This window comes from Giraffa tippelskirchi, chromosome 12 (genome assembly GCF_054371585.1).
Source record: "Giraffa tippelskirchi isolate mGirTip1 chromosome 12, T2T-mGirTip1v1.2.pri, whole genome shotgun sequence".
Taxonomy (NCBI): domain Eukaryota; kingdom Metazoa; phylum Chordata; class Mammalia; order Artiodactyla; family Giraffidae; genus Giraffa; species Giraffa tippelskirchi.
Window position 1 is genome coordinate 146,436,346 of NC_137286.1, and position 18,819 is coordinate 146,455,164.

At 40.2% G+C, this 18,819-nt stretch overlaps 1 protein-coding gene across 1 annotated transcript in view; it reads right to left on the reverse strand.

The window, feature by feature from the left end:
- The window catches only part of NALF1 (NALCN channel auxiliary factor 1), a 588,087-nt gene extending 569,498 nt beyond the window's left edge, over positions 1 to 18,589 (reverse strand). Inside the window, exons 1-2 of the mRNA XM_081551424.1 lie at positions 18,416 to 18,589; positions 16,897 to 18,281 (exon numbers count right to left, since the gene is read on the reverse strand). Coding sequence (XP_081407550.1) covers positions 16,897 to 17,805 — 909 coding nt within the window. The 5' untranslated portion in view covers positions 17,806 to 18,281; positions 18,416 to 18,589. The remainder of the gene's footprint in view (positions 1 to 16,896; positions 18,282 to 18,415) is intronic.
- Positions 18,590 to 18,819: the final 230 nt, after the last annotated feature.

The window sequence follows — 18,819 nt, forward strand, 5'->3', positions numbered from 1 at the left end:
ACTTTCCCCAGGTGGACACACAGTGAGACACACTGGTGTGACCCGGTGAAGGCAGGAAGAAGCTCTTTGGAGACACCTGTGCCCTGTCTCTCTGTGGCACTGTCCATGCGCAGCATCGAAGTGAATCTCTTCAGTTACGCTGCACGCAGCCTGCGCACAGGCATCGTATCTTACATACACGTCAAAATTCCTCAGATGGTGGCCTGGCCACAGGAGTCAATGCATGAATATTGGTTATAAATGCATCAAATGAACTGCCAGGAGAATATGTCACAGGAACAACTTCAACTTACCAGCACTGCTAACCAGAGAGGGGGGAAAAGAATTCAATAATGCATATGAGACCACAGAGGTTTCTTTTATTTCAGTGTTCATTTGTTTTACTCAATGGAACCTCTCACTTAATGGAGAATCAGTCATTCAACAAACTGTTATCGAACACAATGATCTATTGTTGTGTAACAAACCACTAAAATGTAGTATAAAACGGCAACTACTTTATTACAGCTAGGATTCTTTGCCTCAGGATATCAGACATCACATAGAGGGCAGCTTTTCCGTCCTCTGAAGTGTCTGGTGCTTTGAGAAGATTTGAAGGGCTCCTGGTGACTTAAATGGCTGGGCGTAGGTCTCACCTGGAGGTTTCACTCATATGTGTGGCACCTGGCCTGGGACAGCTCAAAGGCTGGGCTCAATCGAGACCGTCCATGAGAAAGCCTACCCATGGTCTTTCTATGTGGCTTGGGCTTCCTTACTGGATGGCAGTCTTGGGTTCACTGACAGCCCAAAGCTTCAATAATAGGTGTCCCAGCGAACAAGGAAGAAACTGCATAATCTTGTATCACCTACCTTGGAAGTCAGAGAGCACTATTTCTGTGCCGGTCTTTTGAATGAAGCAGTCATAATAAGCATACCCAGATTCAGAGGGAGGGCACCCTCTCAGGTGGAGAAGCATCAGAGAATCTGCCTCACTGTTTTATAACCATCACGAGCTCAGGTTTTCTTTCTTTTCTTCTTTAAAAATAATTACATAAGGCATAAGTCATAGTTTCTAGCTTGAAGAGTAGTCTCAAAAGCTAACAGGAGAAACAAATGGATGAGTACATACGTATGAAATCATTTTATGGATTCATCATGTAAATCATCCACACACTGCTAGAAATTGTCTTCAAGCTAAAATTTTCAGTTATTTTCAACTTTCTTTCTTTTCAATAATCTTTGAAAATCAGGACTGGTTCTATACTATAGCAATGTAATAAAAAACAAATATAATTGTCAAGAGTTTTAAGTAAAAGTCTTATGTCCTTTGCTTACTTTTCTGCAAAATGGGGACAGTTATCAGACCTACTTCAGAGAATTAAATAAACTGGGTCTAGCACCAACACGAGGTGCTAATTGTAAAGCACACACACACGATCTTAACAGAGAAGAAAACTGTCCTCCAACTCTGGGCATAGCTTTGCTGCCTACCCATGAATTAAATCAAAATCTAAAAAGCAAATTAATATTTACAAAGATAGAGAAATAGCTTTTCATCATTTTTTCCCTATACTTGGGTTGCTGACTGATTAACAAACTTTCTTCATCAGAGGGCCAAAGCAGTCACTGTACTTATATTTATTTCTATATGAGTAATACAAAAAGTCCCTGAATATCCATTAGGGATTCAGCTTCTTCCTTGTCATATTGCTAACACTCTAGCTCATTCCATACTGTGAAATGATACAGAAATGCTTGGAAAGTGATTTTTTTAAGCCACAGTGCCAGTTTACCAAATTATAATAAATATATAATTTACACAGACTGCACTAGTAATACTGGCATAATTAGCGAACAGTTTCCTCCCCGCAGACTATTGATTCTTTTTTAAAAAAGTTTTGAATCATGAAAAGAATTAAACATATACAGAATTTGAAAGACCAATACCTAAACACCCATATAACCATAATATAGATTTGGCAAATGTTGCCATAATTATTATACTTTTATATTTTCTGCCGAACTAGATCAAAGTAAGTCACAGATGTCACAATGCTCTCCTTAAGTCGAAAGTGATATTTTAAAACATTTCTCTGTGGGTTACTTAAAGTTTTGGAACTATTTGATCCGTCTACATGATTTCTCAGATGAAATAACCATTGTAAAGTTATATCTTTCCATTCTCTTAAAATTCATAAACTAATCAGCAGAACTAAACAATGATATATTTTTCTAAAGCCTTCTAAATTTGAAAAAAAAAAACACTGAATTTTTTTTAATTGCTTTTCTGAAAAGGTTCAGAGATGAATAGTTATTTCTTTCTTTAAGTGGCCAGATTAAGGAAACACATCCCCACTGCAAGCTATGGAATAATTACACTGCTGTTTATTACTTTTGAAACCCATAATTACCCATAAAGAAGCATGTACAAATAAAATACTGTGTTTATATTTGCCATATAAAAAGCTCTCTTGTTCAGCAACAAAGATATCAAACACCATATTTTATAAAATTAGTATTTTGTAATTATTTGACTTAGGGCCGATTGTATTTTTGAGAGGGAAAGAATGAATTTATAAGCAAGTTAGAAGAAACAATTTCATGTTGAAATTGCAGCACTGTCCTGATTTCAAAGCCCTAAGTGAAATCTAATTTCCATTTACAGGTTGAAAGCGAGACCACTTGAAAAGAAATATTTGTTACCAAGTTGTTGTTTTTTTTTTTTTAGTAGCAGATTATGAACACAACATCTTTTAGCTTAAGAGATTTACATGCCTTTGAATCTTGTTCTCATTAACAAGTACCTAGAAAAAGAAAGTCAAATATTCTCCTGGATTTTCCCTCATAGTCCTTCCTTCTCTTACATTAGTAAGTACCCTGTTTCTATATAAATTTCTTACATTTTGCTCATGTCCATATATGAGTCACACATGATGAAGCATCTGATTATTTATTCTTTTTTTAACTAGGTGCACTGTGGGATATCTTTTATCTCAGTGCCTAAATTACTACTGCCATATAATAACAATGCTCAAATTATCTAAGAACAGTTACCACTAAAGCTCTGTTTTTAAAAGGAAATATTCATTTGTCCTTATACTCTGTTTTTTTCCTATACAGCACCAAAAATTGTAGGACAGAGTGCACTCCCAGAGGCGATGACTACAAATTAAGTTATTAAAATGTTCTTTATGCAGCATCCTTTAATACATCTGGATGGCAAAGAAGATTAAAATGACCACTGTGATTGCTCTGAGGAAACAGGTGTGCTCCCTTCAGGCCTGACACTCTTTTGGCCCCTCTGATCCACCTGCTCGACCCACAGCAAGCACTGGCAGCCCTGAGCACAGCCCTGCACCATTAACTGGAGAAATAAGAGGAACTGCGTTCAACAGCCTCCTGGGAAATTCTCTTTAAAATTTACTACATTAGATGCATTATATATTGTCACAGTAGGGAAAAAAAAAAACAAAACAGGAGATAAGAATAGGCTCAAGGCCATACAAAACAGCCCTGAATGGAGACAACATCACACAGACAAAAATAAATTCTGATCATCAGTCCCCCAGGAAGTGGGGAGTGGGGACCTTCATGAACCACTGTGTGTTGCCTTCGGTCTCTGCAGCACCTTCACCTGGTCACACGTATGTCACATGTCAGGCCATTAAGATAAACTAATAGATTTAGATGAAGGGAAAATGCTTTTCCCTAAACAATATCAACGTGTCTCCTGCATTGTAGGTGGATTCTTTACCTGCTCAGCTATCAGGGAAGCCCAGACGATATCTATCATGAGTAAACTCTTACATAGTTCATCTACAACAAAATCTAGTCTTGACTTGAAAAAAAAAGTAAACTGTTGAGTGCCTTTAGCTATTTGTTTTCATTTTTATTAATATAAACAAGTGGTAAAGAAATGCACATTTGTACTGCTGAGCTTTTGAATTTATCTGTTTAAAGTGGCTATTGTGAGGAACTCAAACATCCATCCAATTAGAGTGCAATGCTGGAGAAACTGTAATACAGAACCTAACTTGTAGCTGAGCTGGTAAAGAATCTGCCTGCAGTGAGGGAGACCCAGGTTTGATCCCTGGGTCAGGAAGATCCCCTGGAGAAGGAAATGGCAACCCACTCCAGTATTCTTGCCTGGAGAAGCCCATGGACAGAGAACCCTGGCAGGCTACAGTCCATGGGGTCACAAGAGTCAGACACGACTTAGCTCCTAAACCACCACCAGTGGTCAGTGACTTCGAGTTGGGCAGATTTGCCATGCTGCTGCCTGGACAGCACAACTGGGGCAAAGCCCAGCCTCTCTGTCCGTGTTAAAACTGACTTCTTTATCAGGGCCTTTTAAAGTCTCTGCCTTCATGAAATAATTGAGAATTATCAAAAATCATCTCCACTGCCCTCAGGGAACCATTTTAGATTTTTTTCATGAAAAGTTCAAGCACTTAATAATGTATGAAACAAAATTACAGATTTGAGACTTACAAATATTCATGGATCTTGTTAACTTTTTCCAGATTTTTAAGTTATTTGGAAATAAGAAATTATTCCTCAAAGACTAAACAAACAAATAAAAAGAGTTTGGGCACTCTTTTAATACGCTCACTTTTGTCAAAAATTATATAGTAAATAACTGTTTTGACTTCTTGTAGGTGAAGCAACATATACACAGTTGGCCTGTTCTATCCATTAAGTCATACGAACAAAAAAATACAAGCACCTAAAGACTGAATCATTTATTTTAATAATTTTAAATAGCCAATTAAATGAATAGAGAAATCAAGTCCATGACTGAGCAGTTGATAACTATGACAGCTGAAAATAATCCATATTCATCAAAGAAGCCAAACTATGCTGACAAGGATTTTGTTTACTCAGACTTGAATTCCATCTTACTGGAGTTTTCAGACATATTAAATGAAAATGAAATGATAGGAAAGGGCTCATATTTTTCATAAGTGACTTCTAAATTTTCAGTATATATTTAGAAATCCACGGGACAGATCGAACATATCTGAAGCTTGTCATAATTCGCCAGCCCTCACCAAGCTCCTCAGATGCAAGCCTCACAGCTACAATGACTGCAAGGCCATCTGCACCTGCACATGGCCTTTTCCCCCACGACTGCACCTGGAGTTTGACATGAAGCCGTTGCCTCAGAAAGCATGGGTGCCCACAACTCCTTGCTTAACGGCCCATAGTGACCCATCTCATTTTCACTATGGGGAAGGAGAAATGCTGTTTTTGTAATAATGGTTTAAGATTCAGATTCACCTTTTTAAAAAGACTTGCTTGTCTTCAGACAGACTCTCACTGCTTATCTAGGGTCACTGTGACTCCCAAGATTAAATATATCACCAGTGCCTTTTTAAATGCCTCTACAGAAAATAAGTCAAAAGTCTCTATCAGGGGACTGATCTGCACCAGGACAGCTCTGGCCAGAAACTGATGACTGGATTAGAAGGACAAACTTGTCCATGTTTCCTATCAGCTCCGTGTCTAACAGTAGGGCGAGCTTTGCAGGGTGACGCCATCCTGTCTTCTCAGAGCAGCCTGGATGAACAGATGACAGCTCTGTTGCTGTTAAGTCGTTTCAGTCGTGTCCGACTCTGTGCGACCCTATAGACGGCAGCCCACCAGGCTCCGCCATCCCTGGGATTCTCCAGGCAAGAATACTGGAGTGGGTTGCCGTTTCCTTCTCCAGTGCATGAAAGGGAAAAGTGAAAGTGAAGTCGCTCAGTTGTCCGACTCTTAGTGACCCCATGGACTGTAGCCTACCAGGCTCCTCCATCCATGGGATTTTCCAGGCAAGAGTACTGGAGTAGGGTGCCATTGCCTTCTCCGGATGACAGCTCTACCCGTCAACTATATATATATATATATATATTTTTTGCCTGCATGGCTTGCAGGATCTCAGTTCCCCGACCAGGGATAGGACCCAGGTCATTACAGTGAAAGTCTGGAATCCTAACCACTAGGCTACCAGGAAACTCCCTCACCAGCTACATTTTTTATTATATACCTGTTCCTTCTCTCCTCAAAGTGGACATATAAGTATTCACATCTTTGCGGGAATTGATGGAACAGCCATGTAAATTTAGGTGTTTCTGACTTTTAGGCCTATGTTCTTCTCCTACACCAAGCTGCTGCAACAGAAAAACTGGATGAAAGAAGTTATCATTTCTTTTATGTGCCAAAGAACTTTATATTCTATCCACTCCTGCTGTCAGCCACCCACATTCTCCACCTAAAAAATTAAAAAAAAAAAAAAAAAACTAGATGAGCAATGGTTTGTGGCAGAGTGAACACATTATAATAAAGTCAGAGGCCATGAGCTTAAGAGCCAGATGCTACTGGTCTGAGTTCTGTCTATGCCACACTTATCTATGAGAACTTCAGCACATTTCCTACCTTCTCTAAGCCTTAATAACCCATTTGTTGAAGAAAGACCCCCGCTTCTGCATGGCAATCTTTACCAAGTCACACAACCTTGCTGTGCCTTTTCTCTCTCAGGGCTCCCGTGCACCCGTTCACGGAGCCCAGCTCACAGTCCTCTAGTCCGCCCTGTTCAGTCTGGCGTTATCTTGGCGCCCGTCATGTTGGCCTCGTCCACCAGCTCTAGTTCAAACGCTGAGGCAACCTCTAACTCGACTTCCTCTGCCTCCCCGATTAATAGAAACACTAGGCATGGCAGGGTGTGTAAATGGAGGGGCAGAGGAGAAAACCACAGGGACAACCAAGACAGAGCACAAAGACAAGCGGCTAGAGGGGACAGCAAAGGGCTCCAACTTTCAAATGGAGCTTGGAGGCACAGAAGACTCCGCCGCACCTGACGAACTATAGAACAAAGACTTGCTCCCAAGATCGTCTTCACCCCAAGGTTTCCGGGAGATGGAGGATCATTACAATGGGTTCTCCACGTGTCCTCCCCAAAAGGTTTGTACACGAGAGGGCTCGAGTCCCTTTGCAGTAATCTAAGGGGATCCACTCAGCCTAAAATCCAGCACATGTTAATTTTTAATCTGAAATAACAAGGGGAAAAGTCAAGCTTTAGGAATGCAACATTTTCACCCTGAATTTTTGTTTATAGATGAATTTTTGTTTTCTGTTTCATTCTAAAAAGTCACCTTTAGTCACCTTTCCAGAGAAGCAGAAGGGATGTAGACAGCAGTAAAATCAGGTTTATCATGCAAAATACAAAGTCTGTTTATAAAACTCTTGTAATTGACTGTTGTTTACCAGAAAATTTACATGAGATCTCAAGTGAAACAATGTTACTGATTTCCCCAGGGCTTTTTCCCCGTGGGTTTTAATGAACTGCTTCTACTTATTGGGCATCATCAAGCCCCAGGTTAAGTAGTTTAACATGCATGGGAGTCTCTTGATTTCTTCCCATAACTGTTTTATGAAAGAGATGCTAGAATCCCTACTTTAAGTATTTTGGATGATGTCATATAACTAATAAGAGATGAAACTGGGAGTTGAACCCAGTCTATCCTCAATACTTCTTATAACTATTTTACTATACTTCTCTATGCAGTTAAAAATTAATTTCTATTTTTAGAACTTTCTATCAAACATATTAACATTTTTGAAGAAAATAGATAATGAGATAGCCATACTTAATTCCATGGACTCTATAAATATGTCACTGAAGCCCAGGACAGTACATTCCTAAAGAAAATAATTTACAGTGACACATATAATTATTTATGATCTCATATTTACAGCTAATAATTATTTTCTATTACTTGAAAATGAATATTCTACTTTATTTAAGCATTTTCAAGATAACAATTATACTTATTGTCTGAAATTCCAAAATTAAAGCATCATTCCTCTTTAAAATATAAACAACAAAACAAAGGATCTTAGCTGCACAGCACAATGTACAAAGCTAAAACCTCCTCCTTCCCAAGAATAAGCAATAAATTAGAGCCTGTTATCTTTTCTTTGGGATCTGGTGCCTTCACCATTTTTTTCTGAAAGCGATACTTTCAATATCATACTCCCATCTGGGTCCTAGATCAAAAGCTACAAATATTCTAATGCTTATTTCATCATAAAATATTTATTCCTTTAAACTCATATCTTCCCACCTTTTCATTTCCTTTTTCTTTTCACTGCCGAACTTACTGAAGAATCGTTTAAACTAGTTTTTATTTCCTCAACCCCAGCTCATTCCTTAATGCATCACAATTTCACATCTCTTTCATCACTCTATTGAAGCTACTCTTGTAAGTTTCAACAAGACTTAATTGTCAAATGCAGTGACCTATTTCTAGGCTTCATCCTACATGTTCTTTCTGAAACATAAGACACTCTTGACTGACTCTACATCCTTCTTAAAACTCCTCCCCATACTGTGCAGATCTTCACATTCTCAGGATGCTCTCCTCTCCTTCCGCCCCCGCTCCTCCCCTCCCCCCGCCCCCCCCCACCGCGTCCTCCATTCTGTCCTCAACCCCCATCGTCACGCTCACTCCCTGTTTCTCCTCAGTCTCTGCTTCTGGTCCCTTTCCTGCTCAGACTCTTTAACGTTGCTCTTCCTCAGAATTCATCTTTGACATTCTCTCCATGTAATCTGCTTCTGTTAAATCATCTACTCTCTGCCCACAGCTTCCTGGATCAAACTACATCGCGTGTAGAGAGTAAATCCCACACCGAAGGCCCTACTTACATGATACACTATCTACTGGACATCTCCTGATGGCATTATCTCCAAGAATGGACTCCTGTCATGTCACTAATCTCAATCCCAATGTGTTCTTCCTCCTGTATTTCCTACCTCATTACATGCATCCATGTCCAGAGTATCACCTTTCATAAAGTCTGAATCAAATCCTTCCTCTACGTGGCAACTGGTAAATTTGAACTCAGAAAAGTCTCCTGAATCTTGCTTTCTTCTCCCCTTTCATAGCCACCACAGTCATTTAGAATCTTCTCTCCGTCCTGGTAGCCACTAGCCACTTGGGGCTATTTAAATTTAGACTAACTGAAATGAAATATAATTTGAAATTTAGTTTCTGACATCACTTCACCCTCTTCCAACCTATCAACATATTGCTGCCAGGGCTAAGTTTTGAGGAAAACAAACCATCCCAAGTAAATCACTTGATTAAAATTCCTCTCTGATATTATATCACATAGAGGATGAGATTCAAGCCCTTAGCATGAGATAAACGGGTCTTCACAATTGAGCACTAACATCTCTCCAGAGGCATTTCCTCCAGCTCTTGCCATATTGCTTACTCAACATGTGAGTGGAACTATGTCCCCTCAAATTCATACACTGAAGCCCTGACCCCTCTGTGTGCTGGTATTCGGAAAGAGGGCATATAAAGAGCTAATGCTGCTGCTGCTGCTAAGTCGCTTCAGTCGTGTCCGACTCTGTGCGACCCCATAGACGGCAGCCCACCAGGCTCCGCCATCCCTGGGATTCTCCAGGCAAGAATACTGGAGTGGATTGCCATTTCCTTCTCCAGTGCATGAAAGGGAAAAGTGAAAGTGAAGTCGCTCAGTCGTGTCCGACTCTTAGCGACCCCATGGACTGCAGCCTACCAGGCTCCTCTGTCCATGGGATTTTCCAGGCAAGAGTACTGGAGTGGGGTGCCATTGCCTTCTCCGAAAGAGCTAATAGAGTTTAGATAAATATTAAGATTTCTAACTATTACAGATTTCAGGCAATATGTACACAATTCTCAACTCATAAACTCAACATCTTTTAAAACACTGTGGTAAAAATTGGATGGCTGTTTAAAAATGTTAAACAAAAAGTGACTATATCTTATTGAACTTACGAATTCAGTGTAAGAACTAATACAGATTTCCAAAGTCTGCTTCCCTCCCTCCAAAACTGTATCTATATCCTTCCTCTGTTCCACTCGAAATGTAAATCTAAGTGTTCTGCTAATAGTCATACCACTTATTCATAGTCATATCTCCCCCTAAGACTTTGAAATGATGAACCTGGAATTCTTGGCCATTCATTCCAGCTGTCTAGGACTCCAAAATTTCTGCCATCATAGCTTGCTATATCATCTATAAAACACTTTTAATGATAAATGAAAAATTAAAAAGTAAATATGGCAAAATTTTTAACAGGTATTTGTGGATTTACACACTTATCTCTTCACTATTCAGTATGACTGTAACGATCATAATGAAGGGAGAAAAGAAAACGCAAGAAGGTGAGGAAGTGAGCTTGATCTTTAACACTACCAGCTGTTTGACCTTGGAAGAGTCAACTTTATGTCCTCACTTTAATACGTGGTAGTACTTAGAAAGATGACATGATTAAATGAATTAGACTAGTTCCTGACTTCTAATCAACTCTAAAACTTGTTAGCCACTACCAAAGCTCGTCCTGGCACTTAAACATCTGAGTGACTCCAATCATTTTCTGAGAAAACCAATACATTGTCATGATCATACATTTAAATCTTAGTTCAATTTTTTTTTCCAAATAAACTAAGTCAGTGAAAGTTCAGTAGGAAAGAGCCTGATTATTTCTGATGGCAGTGGAGAGACAGAGAAGTAAGATTTCTGAACTCTGGGTTTCCCATGGGACACAGGCTCTGCGAGCGAAGCCTCCAGATGCTAGGAGAGGATTCAGCCAGATGAAAGCAAGAGGGCACAGTGACAGAAAGAGGAGGAAATCAAGGGGTGAGGACCCACAGCTCTGAGTAGAGCCCGATTTCCTTCTCAAGAGGGGCAGAGCATCTGACATATACAATTCCCATGTATTTCTAAAGAAGTAATTATTGCATCCGCCCATCCCACATACATGTAGATATACTACTACTGCTGCTAAGATCAATAACTGAATTTAAACACTAGTAAACTTGCATTTTTTGCAGGATTTTTTTTTTTACCATCCCTAATAGCATCCACAACTTTTTCTTTTAATAAATGACTCTGTGTAGAAACAGAGAGGGAAAATCAGCTACTAACCTTTTAACACTTTAAACACCCAAGAAGGAAATATTTTCATGCATTCTACACAATACATAGTATAAATCATAAACTATTTATTACAAAAGAAAGGCAGATGTGAATTCCTGTTTTCAGTTTTAAAGAATTGAAATAAATTAAAACATTTTATTACTGAAATCTCATTATTTGGATTGTAAGGTTTTATTGCTTATTAATTTAAGGTAAAACTTAAATTTAATGTTTCACAGCATTTCTAATCTAAACTTTCAAAAAATGAAAAAATAAAATGTGATGATATTACAATCCCTTCAAAACATAACAATGATAAGATCCCTCTAAAATGAATTCCTAAATTAAGTGTGGTAACATTGTATCTACTTAGCAATTTGTACCTTCAAAACACTGTATGAATGTCGACTAGTTATTCCAGTATGATAGAAATAAGTAAAAGAGGAAATACGGCTCGTCATTATAATGGAGAAAGAACAATAAAAAAGAATTAGTAATTCTCTAGGTTTAATAAAGTAAATAGGTGAAGAAAGAATAAACCAAACCACATGAAATACTATGAAAAGCCGAAATGTTTTCTCTTAAAACCAACCCATACTTTTGAAAAAGTCTAAATTTTAGCATTTATACAAGCTAAAATTAGAGACAAAAATAATAAAAAAAATTTTTTTTTTAATTAGGCTCCTCTGATCAAATAGTTGACCGTCTCACAGGGAGACAATCATCTAATTTCTGCACTCATGTGCTCAGCCCATTAGTGAACAACAGAACAATGACTCAGTTCTGGCTAAAAGACAGAAAATCCCCAGCCAATAGGCCCATCCTTGAATATTCAAAGCTCTGGTCTTCTTTGCACCCTTCTCCTCTCCATGTTCTTTCCTTGGTACATTCCCCAAACCTTGCACACAGCTAGTTCGCATTTCACGTGACTTCCTCGGCCCAGCCACAGGGTATTCGCTCCCCTTTCCCCCTGACCATGTCCTGTTGCCTTTACCACTTAGAAACAATGTAAGTTCCTTTCTCATCTGTTGAACCAATGAGGTTATTATGCATTACAGAGGCGCAGGACCTAAAAGGTCTTTCCACTTCGCTTGTCACTCAAGTAGAACAGCAGTTCTCACCCTAGGCTGCACCGGGACCAGCGAAACTGGAAGACTCCAAGCGCATGACCGCATGACGCAAGCCAGGCTAATGAATTCAGAATCTCTCAAGGGCTGAGGGCGTTTTCAAAGATTCCCAGGATATTCTAATGTGATGAAACATCTTTTCAATGTAAATCAACATAACGTGAACAATGACATGTTTGGTGTCTAGTCAACGTGAGGTCGACATAGATTAAGATTGAAAAGGAAATGGGGAATTGAAATTAAAGCAATAGGTCAATAATGCAAACCAAAATAGTATTTTGTTTCAAATAGCTATCTGTAGATTTGTTTTGTACATTTAGTCTAGTATCAAAATATATCTTAATGCATTCTGATTTATTTGTGGGAGAGCATAAGACTGAGAACATTATTTGATTTTTTTCCTTTATACTTTAATTCACCTTGCATATGCAGACACCAATCTCATCTAATTAAAGTGATTAAAACCAATGTATAACAGCAATTATTAAAATTTTGTGGTTATGCCCTATATAGCTACTAATCTGACCCAGTTACAAGTCAAAATTTTAAAAAAATCATTCCTTGGTTTATAAAGCAATCAAAATCATTCCTTGGTTTATAAAGCACCCCATTTTTATATGGGGCAAAAATATTAAAAATAAAAATCTGGTAATAAAAAGTTATGATAGTGGCTTTGACCTTATAAATGGCCTTATTAATGGTTAAAGTGATCATCTGAAGGTTAGACTGTGTGATATTGCAGAGAAGCAATTCAGTTATAAAAATATGATTGAAAATAATACAGTGGCAGAATGTAAAAGAGGTCTATTTGCAGATGTATTCCACACTCTGGATACTGTCATAATATATACAGTAGCACTTAATTGATTAACAGTAAAATATTTTAAATATAATATTTAAATGGAAAAAATTGTTAGATATTTTATTTCCTTAAAAATTATTTTAAAATATCTACAGTGTATGACATTAAAATAAATAAGAATTTAAAAATGACTTTTTGCTTAAACTGCATATTATGTAACCAAATTTTACATTCTCAAACTGCTTAATGTTTTGAGTGGTTTCTGCAAACAGTATGAGTATCACAATTGTTATATACGAGGAACATTAGCAGAGTATTCTTCTGATCATTGTCTGTTAAATAAAATGTGCAATATAATTTACTTTAGCATAAAATTATGAAATAAAAGTATAAGAATGCATACATTCTTGACAGTATAAGGATTATAATCTATTCTAAGAGAACTAAAATACAGTGATGCAGTGATTTACATTAGAACCTAATCTCAAACGTACTTTTCCTGACCATCTGTCTTGAGGAATAAAATTATTAGTAACAAAAGTTTACCTGTAACATGGACATTTACATTCCCTAAATATTCCAGTTTTATAATACGTAACTTCAAGAATGCCTAGAAGCTAAATAATGACATATTTAAGAAAAACATCTTCATAAGAAAAACAACTAAGCAAAAATTAAGGCATGTTAACAATGTACATATGTAATTGTTTATGCTTGGAAGAGTGTATTTTTTAATATTGCCAGCCATCTTGAAGACTTTCACAGATTTTTCAGATTCTTACTGTATGTCAAAAACATTATTTAGAATAAAACTGCAAAATCCAGAGAATTCTACTGTCATAATTTTTGCTACTTGAATGCTACAGTCTAAAAGATATATGCGGAAGTTCTTTTTCTTTATTTTACCATAAATTAATTCCCAGATAAAAGTGTATATTTATTTTAAAAATTAAACCAGCTATCTCTAAGAATATTAAAAAATATTCTTGGGCGTAAATGATTTCTATTATGTATTGCAAATAAACCTTTACTAAAGTAAATCCAAGCTATATTTGATCTCCAATGACTACAGACCCAAAGCAATATGATTTGATTAAGCCAATATTAAGGGTTTTTTTTTTCAGTATAATGGGCCAAAAGTCCCTTAAATCAAGTTCAATAAAAATTAAATTTAATCCATTTTAATTGCATACATATATGGAATGTGGCATTTTTTTTAATGGGAGCAATTATAAAACTAGAAGGCAATAACGTCCTAATTTTTAAAGTTTAGAAGTCACTATATTAATCATATAATTATATATGGATATTATAAAGTCAATATATTTCTTCTAAAATATGAATTCTAATTATTTGTATAACTAATATTATAGCATATATCCTGTATATAAATGTATAAATATATTAATAAACTATTAAATTAGATTTTTTTCATGAATATATTACCAATTCTGGAAATATAATGCATTTACTTTTAATGTAGCCTAAGACTTTGTCATTAACCTTAAAATGTAGAAAATTTTGCATGGACTATATATCTTGAACATTGCCCCTAAAGATAGACATCATTTCATAATTATAAGTATGTTTGAAATAAGTAAAAGTGTTCAGAAAAAAACTCAGATACATTCTTCAAAGACCACCAATAGCATTTTAAGTCAAGTAATATACTTTGTATGTGGATGTGATTGCAGTTTTGCAGAATCACAAAGAAGCTGTATGTTAAGCTAAGGAGCTAATCAATAGATTTGTAAGTTATCAGCCAAGAACACACACTGAACACACCTCACCCCAGCACCTAAAATTTGAAACTGTGTGAAAACAGTTATCCTGGAATAAATGTCAAGTGTTTCCAACTGACAACCAACCAACCAAGAAATAGCTCAAAGCATCACAAGTAATAAATCCTGTGTTGTGGAGATGAAAAACTCAAATGTCTGTGTTTACTTTTCAGTATGAAGAAATGTTTCTAAAAGGAGTTAAGATTTTTTTAATGTGCTTTTGTGTATATAGCTCACAATGACCACTGTATATGAAAACATAATCCAGAAGTAGTTCGTAACATTACATATTCATTTAACCTACACTATACCTTATAGCTATGATGATATAAGTATAAAGTTGATAATTATTTCAGGTCAAGAGAAAACTGTGTATTTATTTATATATACACATATGTATAGATATTTATTATGTGAATATTCAAATAAAATATATTTGACAGGCTTATTTAAGAATATTCTGTAGTCTACAATGTAGACTACCTTGTAAATATTGAGCCTATGCAAATTGAAGTAACTAGAAATTTCTATGAGAGTTTACATTCAAGGAAGCAAAAAAATTCAAATTATTGCGAGGGATCACTTTAAACATAAATATACTGAAACCTTTGCAAGTTTTTTACTGGTAGTAAAATTAGTAGACACATCCATTTCCTTGCAATTCTGAGGAAACATTATCTTGTCCAAATAAACAACTATGCAATAAATATACTAGTCATTCATTAGTAACTTCTACCATTAAGATTAATTGCCAGGCATATGGTTAAGAAGAATATATAAAAATCTTTTAAGATCCATTTATCTAATGAAGCAGCATTCTAAATTAATGCTGCAAATGCAATATCATTATTTGCAAAGAAGACACGTTTCTGGTCTTAAAGAATGTTGGCAAAGCAAGCTTAGTTTTAGTTTAGCTTAGTTATCAAAAGCACAACTAATCAATCCAAACTAGAATACAGCCCTTGAACTGTGTTCAGTTTAAGTAGGTATCCCTTGGCCAGTTCTCCTGTGAAAGCATCACAAGAACCCTTTGATCCATACTGCCCTTGACCACACTTTTCCAGCAAGTGAGGCAAAGGAGGCTCAGTTGTGTTCCTTGGGGGAAGTCAGGGGTGTGATGAAGAGAAAGGTAGAGAGAAAATATGGCGCATTATTTCTTTTGAAAAGCAATACTATTTTATTGCACTGTTCAGGAAATTACCTTTGGAACAAAACATCAAGGTTTATTGAGATTCTGCCATCATTTCTTCCCCTACTAAAAGGTCACTGCAGTATCTTCAACAGAGCTCTTGAGCAAATCTCATTTCAGCACCATGGACAGCAACACTTCTACTAGGACATGCCCATGGTCACATTTGCCATTTCTTAAGAAACTTGCACACACTTTTCCTTTGTGAATCAGCAAGGCTTACAGCCACTATTATATTCAACAGGAAGGGGCTGAAGATAATGTGTGTTATTAATGAGTTCAGTATTTTTTAGTCATGGCGTTAAGCATTTGCCAATTAGTACTTCCTGAGAGCATCCTGAAAATTCAAGCTAATTACATAAGGTGACTAATAAATAAGCTAACACTGATCAGTTATCATCAGATACGTAATCAAAATTGTCTACCCATAGCGAGTCTCTGATCAATAACTATACACATTTCTAAGAGAAAACAAGAAACTCATGTGAGTAAATACGCTTAGGTAGGCCCCAAACTTTCGAAACAACCAGAACTACTCCTGGAAAACACGTAAAATGCTTTTAGTTCTTCCTACATAAACAATCACAAACACTTTCTCCTGTCCCTTCGGCCAACAGCTTAAAATTAATTATGTCACCATCAGAGACTGCATGTGTAAGGTCCATTAGCTAGACCACACATGCCTGTCGTATCCTGTTCTGATTTCAGATGTGGTCACCAGTGTGCACTCCCATCACTGTCCTCCTCACAAGCTTCACTCAAATTCCATTTAAAAAAAAAAAAAAAAGGGTGACAGAGTCTGAACCAACTCCGTAGCTTTAAGAGGTAGTTAAAGCACTGGGAGTCCTCCTGATCTTCCAAGGATTCTCAGAAGGCACCCGATCCACCAGCAATTCACAAGAGACTCCCAAGTCAAGCAGCAGGCCAGGCGCTTACAACCACAAAAACAATGGTCGAAGTAACAAAACCAGAGTCAAAAAGCTACTTTAAAACTCTAGAAGACACCTCCACCCCACACACACAGAGATCACAGCGCGAGGAGGGGGAAAACAATCCACGGGTTCCTACCTTACAGTCCTCAGGACACGATTTCACCGAGTACTCCTCCGATTGTAAGTATTTATGCAGCACGCTTTCAAACTCTTCGTATTTCTCCTGAGCGTGGTGGTCGTAGTCTTGGTAAGCCTCGACGCACTGTCTGCAAGTGGTCATCTCACCGCCCTCCTTGAGCACCACATCCAGACTACAGTTCAAAGTGTTGGGACTGGACAACCCCGAGAACAACTCCCAAAGTGTGTAGGAATTACAAAACGAAAGGTAAAAATCCGACAAGTTCCAGAGCGGAGTTGGCTGCGGCGGGCCCCTGGTCTGCTGCCGCTGCTCCCCCCGGGCCGCCGCCCCCCGACTCCAGTTCCTGGCGCACACGGCGTCCGCGCTCTCCACCGTGAAGCACTGGCCCGAGGAGGCGCCCTGCGGGTAACAAGTCTCCAGGCGCCACGCGGGTCTGGCAGAGTTTCCTGGAAGAAGAGCCCTGCCCCGGCTGTCGGTGCCTCGGCCGCCCTGGCCGCCGCCGCCGCCGCCGTCTCCCGGGGAGGGGGGCAGGGTGGGGGACGGGGAGGCGGAGAGGAGTCTGTGAGCCTGGGCGGCGGGCGAGGGCTCCCCCATGCTCGCCAGGAGCGCGGGCCAGGACGGCTCGTGCTGCCGCTGCCGCTGCCGCTGCTCCTGCCGCTGCCGCTGCTGCCGCTGCTGCTGCTGCTGCTGCTGCTCCTTGTCCCGGGCGCGGGTCAGCTTGGCCTCGGCGCAGAACCACAAGTGATCAGAGAGCAGGACTGTGAAAAACAAGAGAGAGGCCAGAGACAGTCGCCATTTCTGAGCCCTCTCCGAATCGATGAACGGTTTCTCGTTCTCCCGGGGTGCTGCCAACCAGATTTTTAATCCGTCGTCATACTGCCGACACATCCAAGCACCCCTGGTCATATTTTGGGAGCGCACAGCCCTTGCCGACTCCACCGCGAGGGCTCCGGTGCCGGTGTCACCACAATATGCATTGACTTAGGGGTTCGATTGCCTTCTCCCCTCCTCCCTTTCCTCTCTCTCTCCCTCTCTGCTCTCGCTCTTTGCCTACATCAATATTACCAGGCTTCGGAGGGAGACAGGACTCGCTTCCGACCTAAGCATCAGCCGACCCCATCCTCTGTCGAGCGGGAAACAACAATGCAGAGAGAGGGAGGCAGGGGGCAGAGGGTCGCTCGGAGGCGGCGGCGGGGCTGTGGCCGGCGGCGGGCCGGGTGCAGGAGGTGACGGCGCAGGTGGCGGGGTGGCGGCGCCTGTCAGCCGGGCACGGGCAGGGCGCGGGTCCCCATGGCCCCGCGGAGGACGGCCCGCTCTCCCCGGCCAGGGGCACGCCGCGTCTCCGCTGCCCACGGACTGCGGTCGGAGCGCCTCACCGGCGCCTCCTCCCCACCCGCTGCCCGCTGCTCCTTCCTCGCCGGCTCCTTCCTCGGCTCCTCCGGCGGCTACTTATCGCTCGCTCTGCTCCAGTCCGGAGCCTGGGCGGCCGCCGGCAAGGCGCTCCCGCCCCCCCCACCCCCCAGCCCGCGCTCCGGCCGCCGCCGCCGCTGCCGCAGGTCCGCCCGCGGGCGCCGGGCTCCGACTGCTGACGCCGCCTCCCCCGGACCTCGGGGCCGAATCGCCTGCGCTGGGCCTCCCGAGAGCCACAGTCATCTTCAGTCCCCGGCTAAGTTGCCGCCATCTTCGTCCTGGAGAAGCACTTTTTGGGGGGGAGCGCCGGCTCGTGCGTCATCTCCTCCTCCCGCGCCGCGCTCGCTCCCTCCTGGCGCATTGGCACCGGGCTCGGCCCGGCGGAGGGGGAGGCGAGGGCGCCGGGGGTCCGGGGGGTGGGCGGCGGGAGCCCGGCTGGGCCCGCAGGCCGGCCTGGGCGGCTGCGCGCTGACGCCTGCCCTGCCTTGCCGTCCCCCCCACCACCCCCGC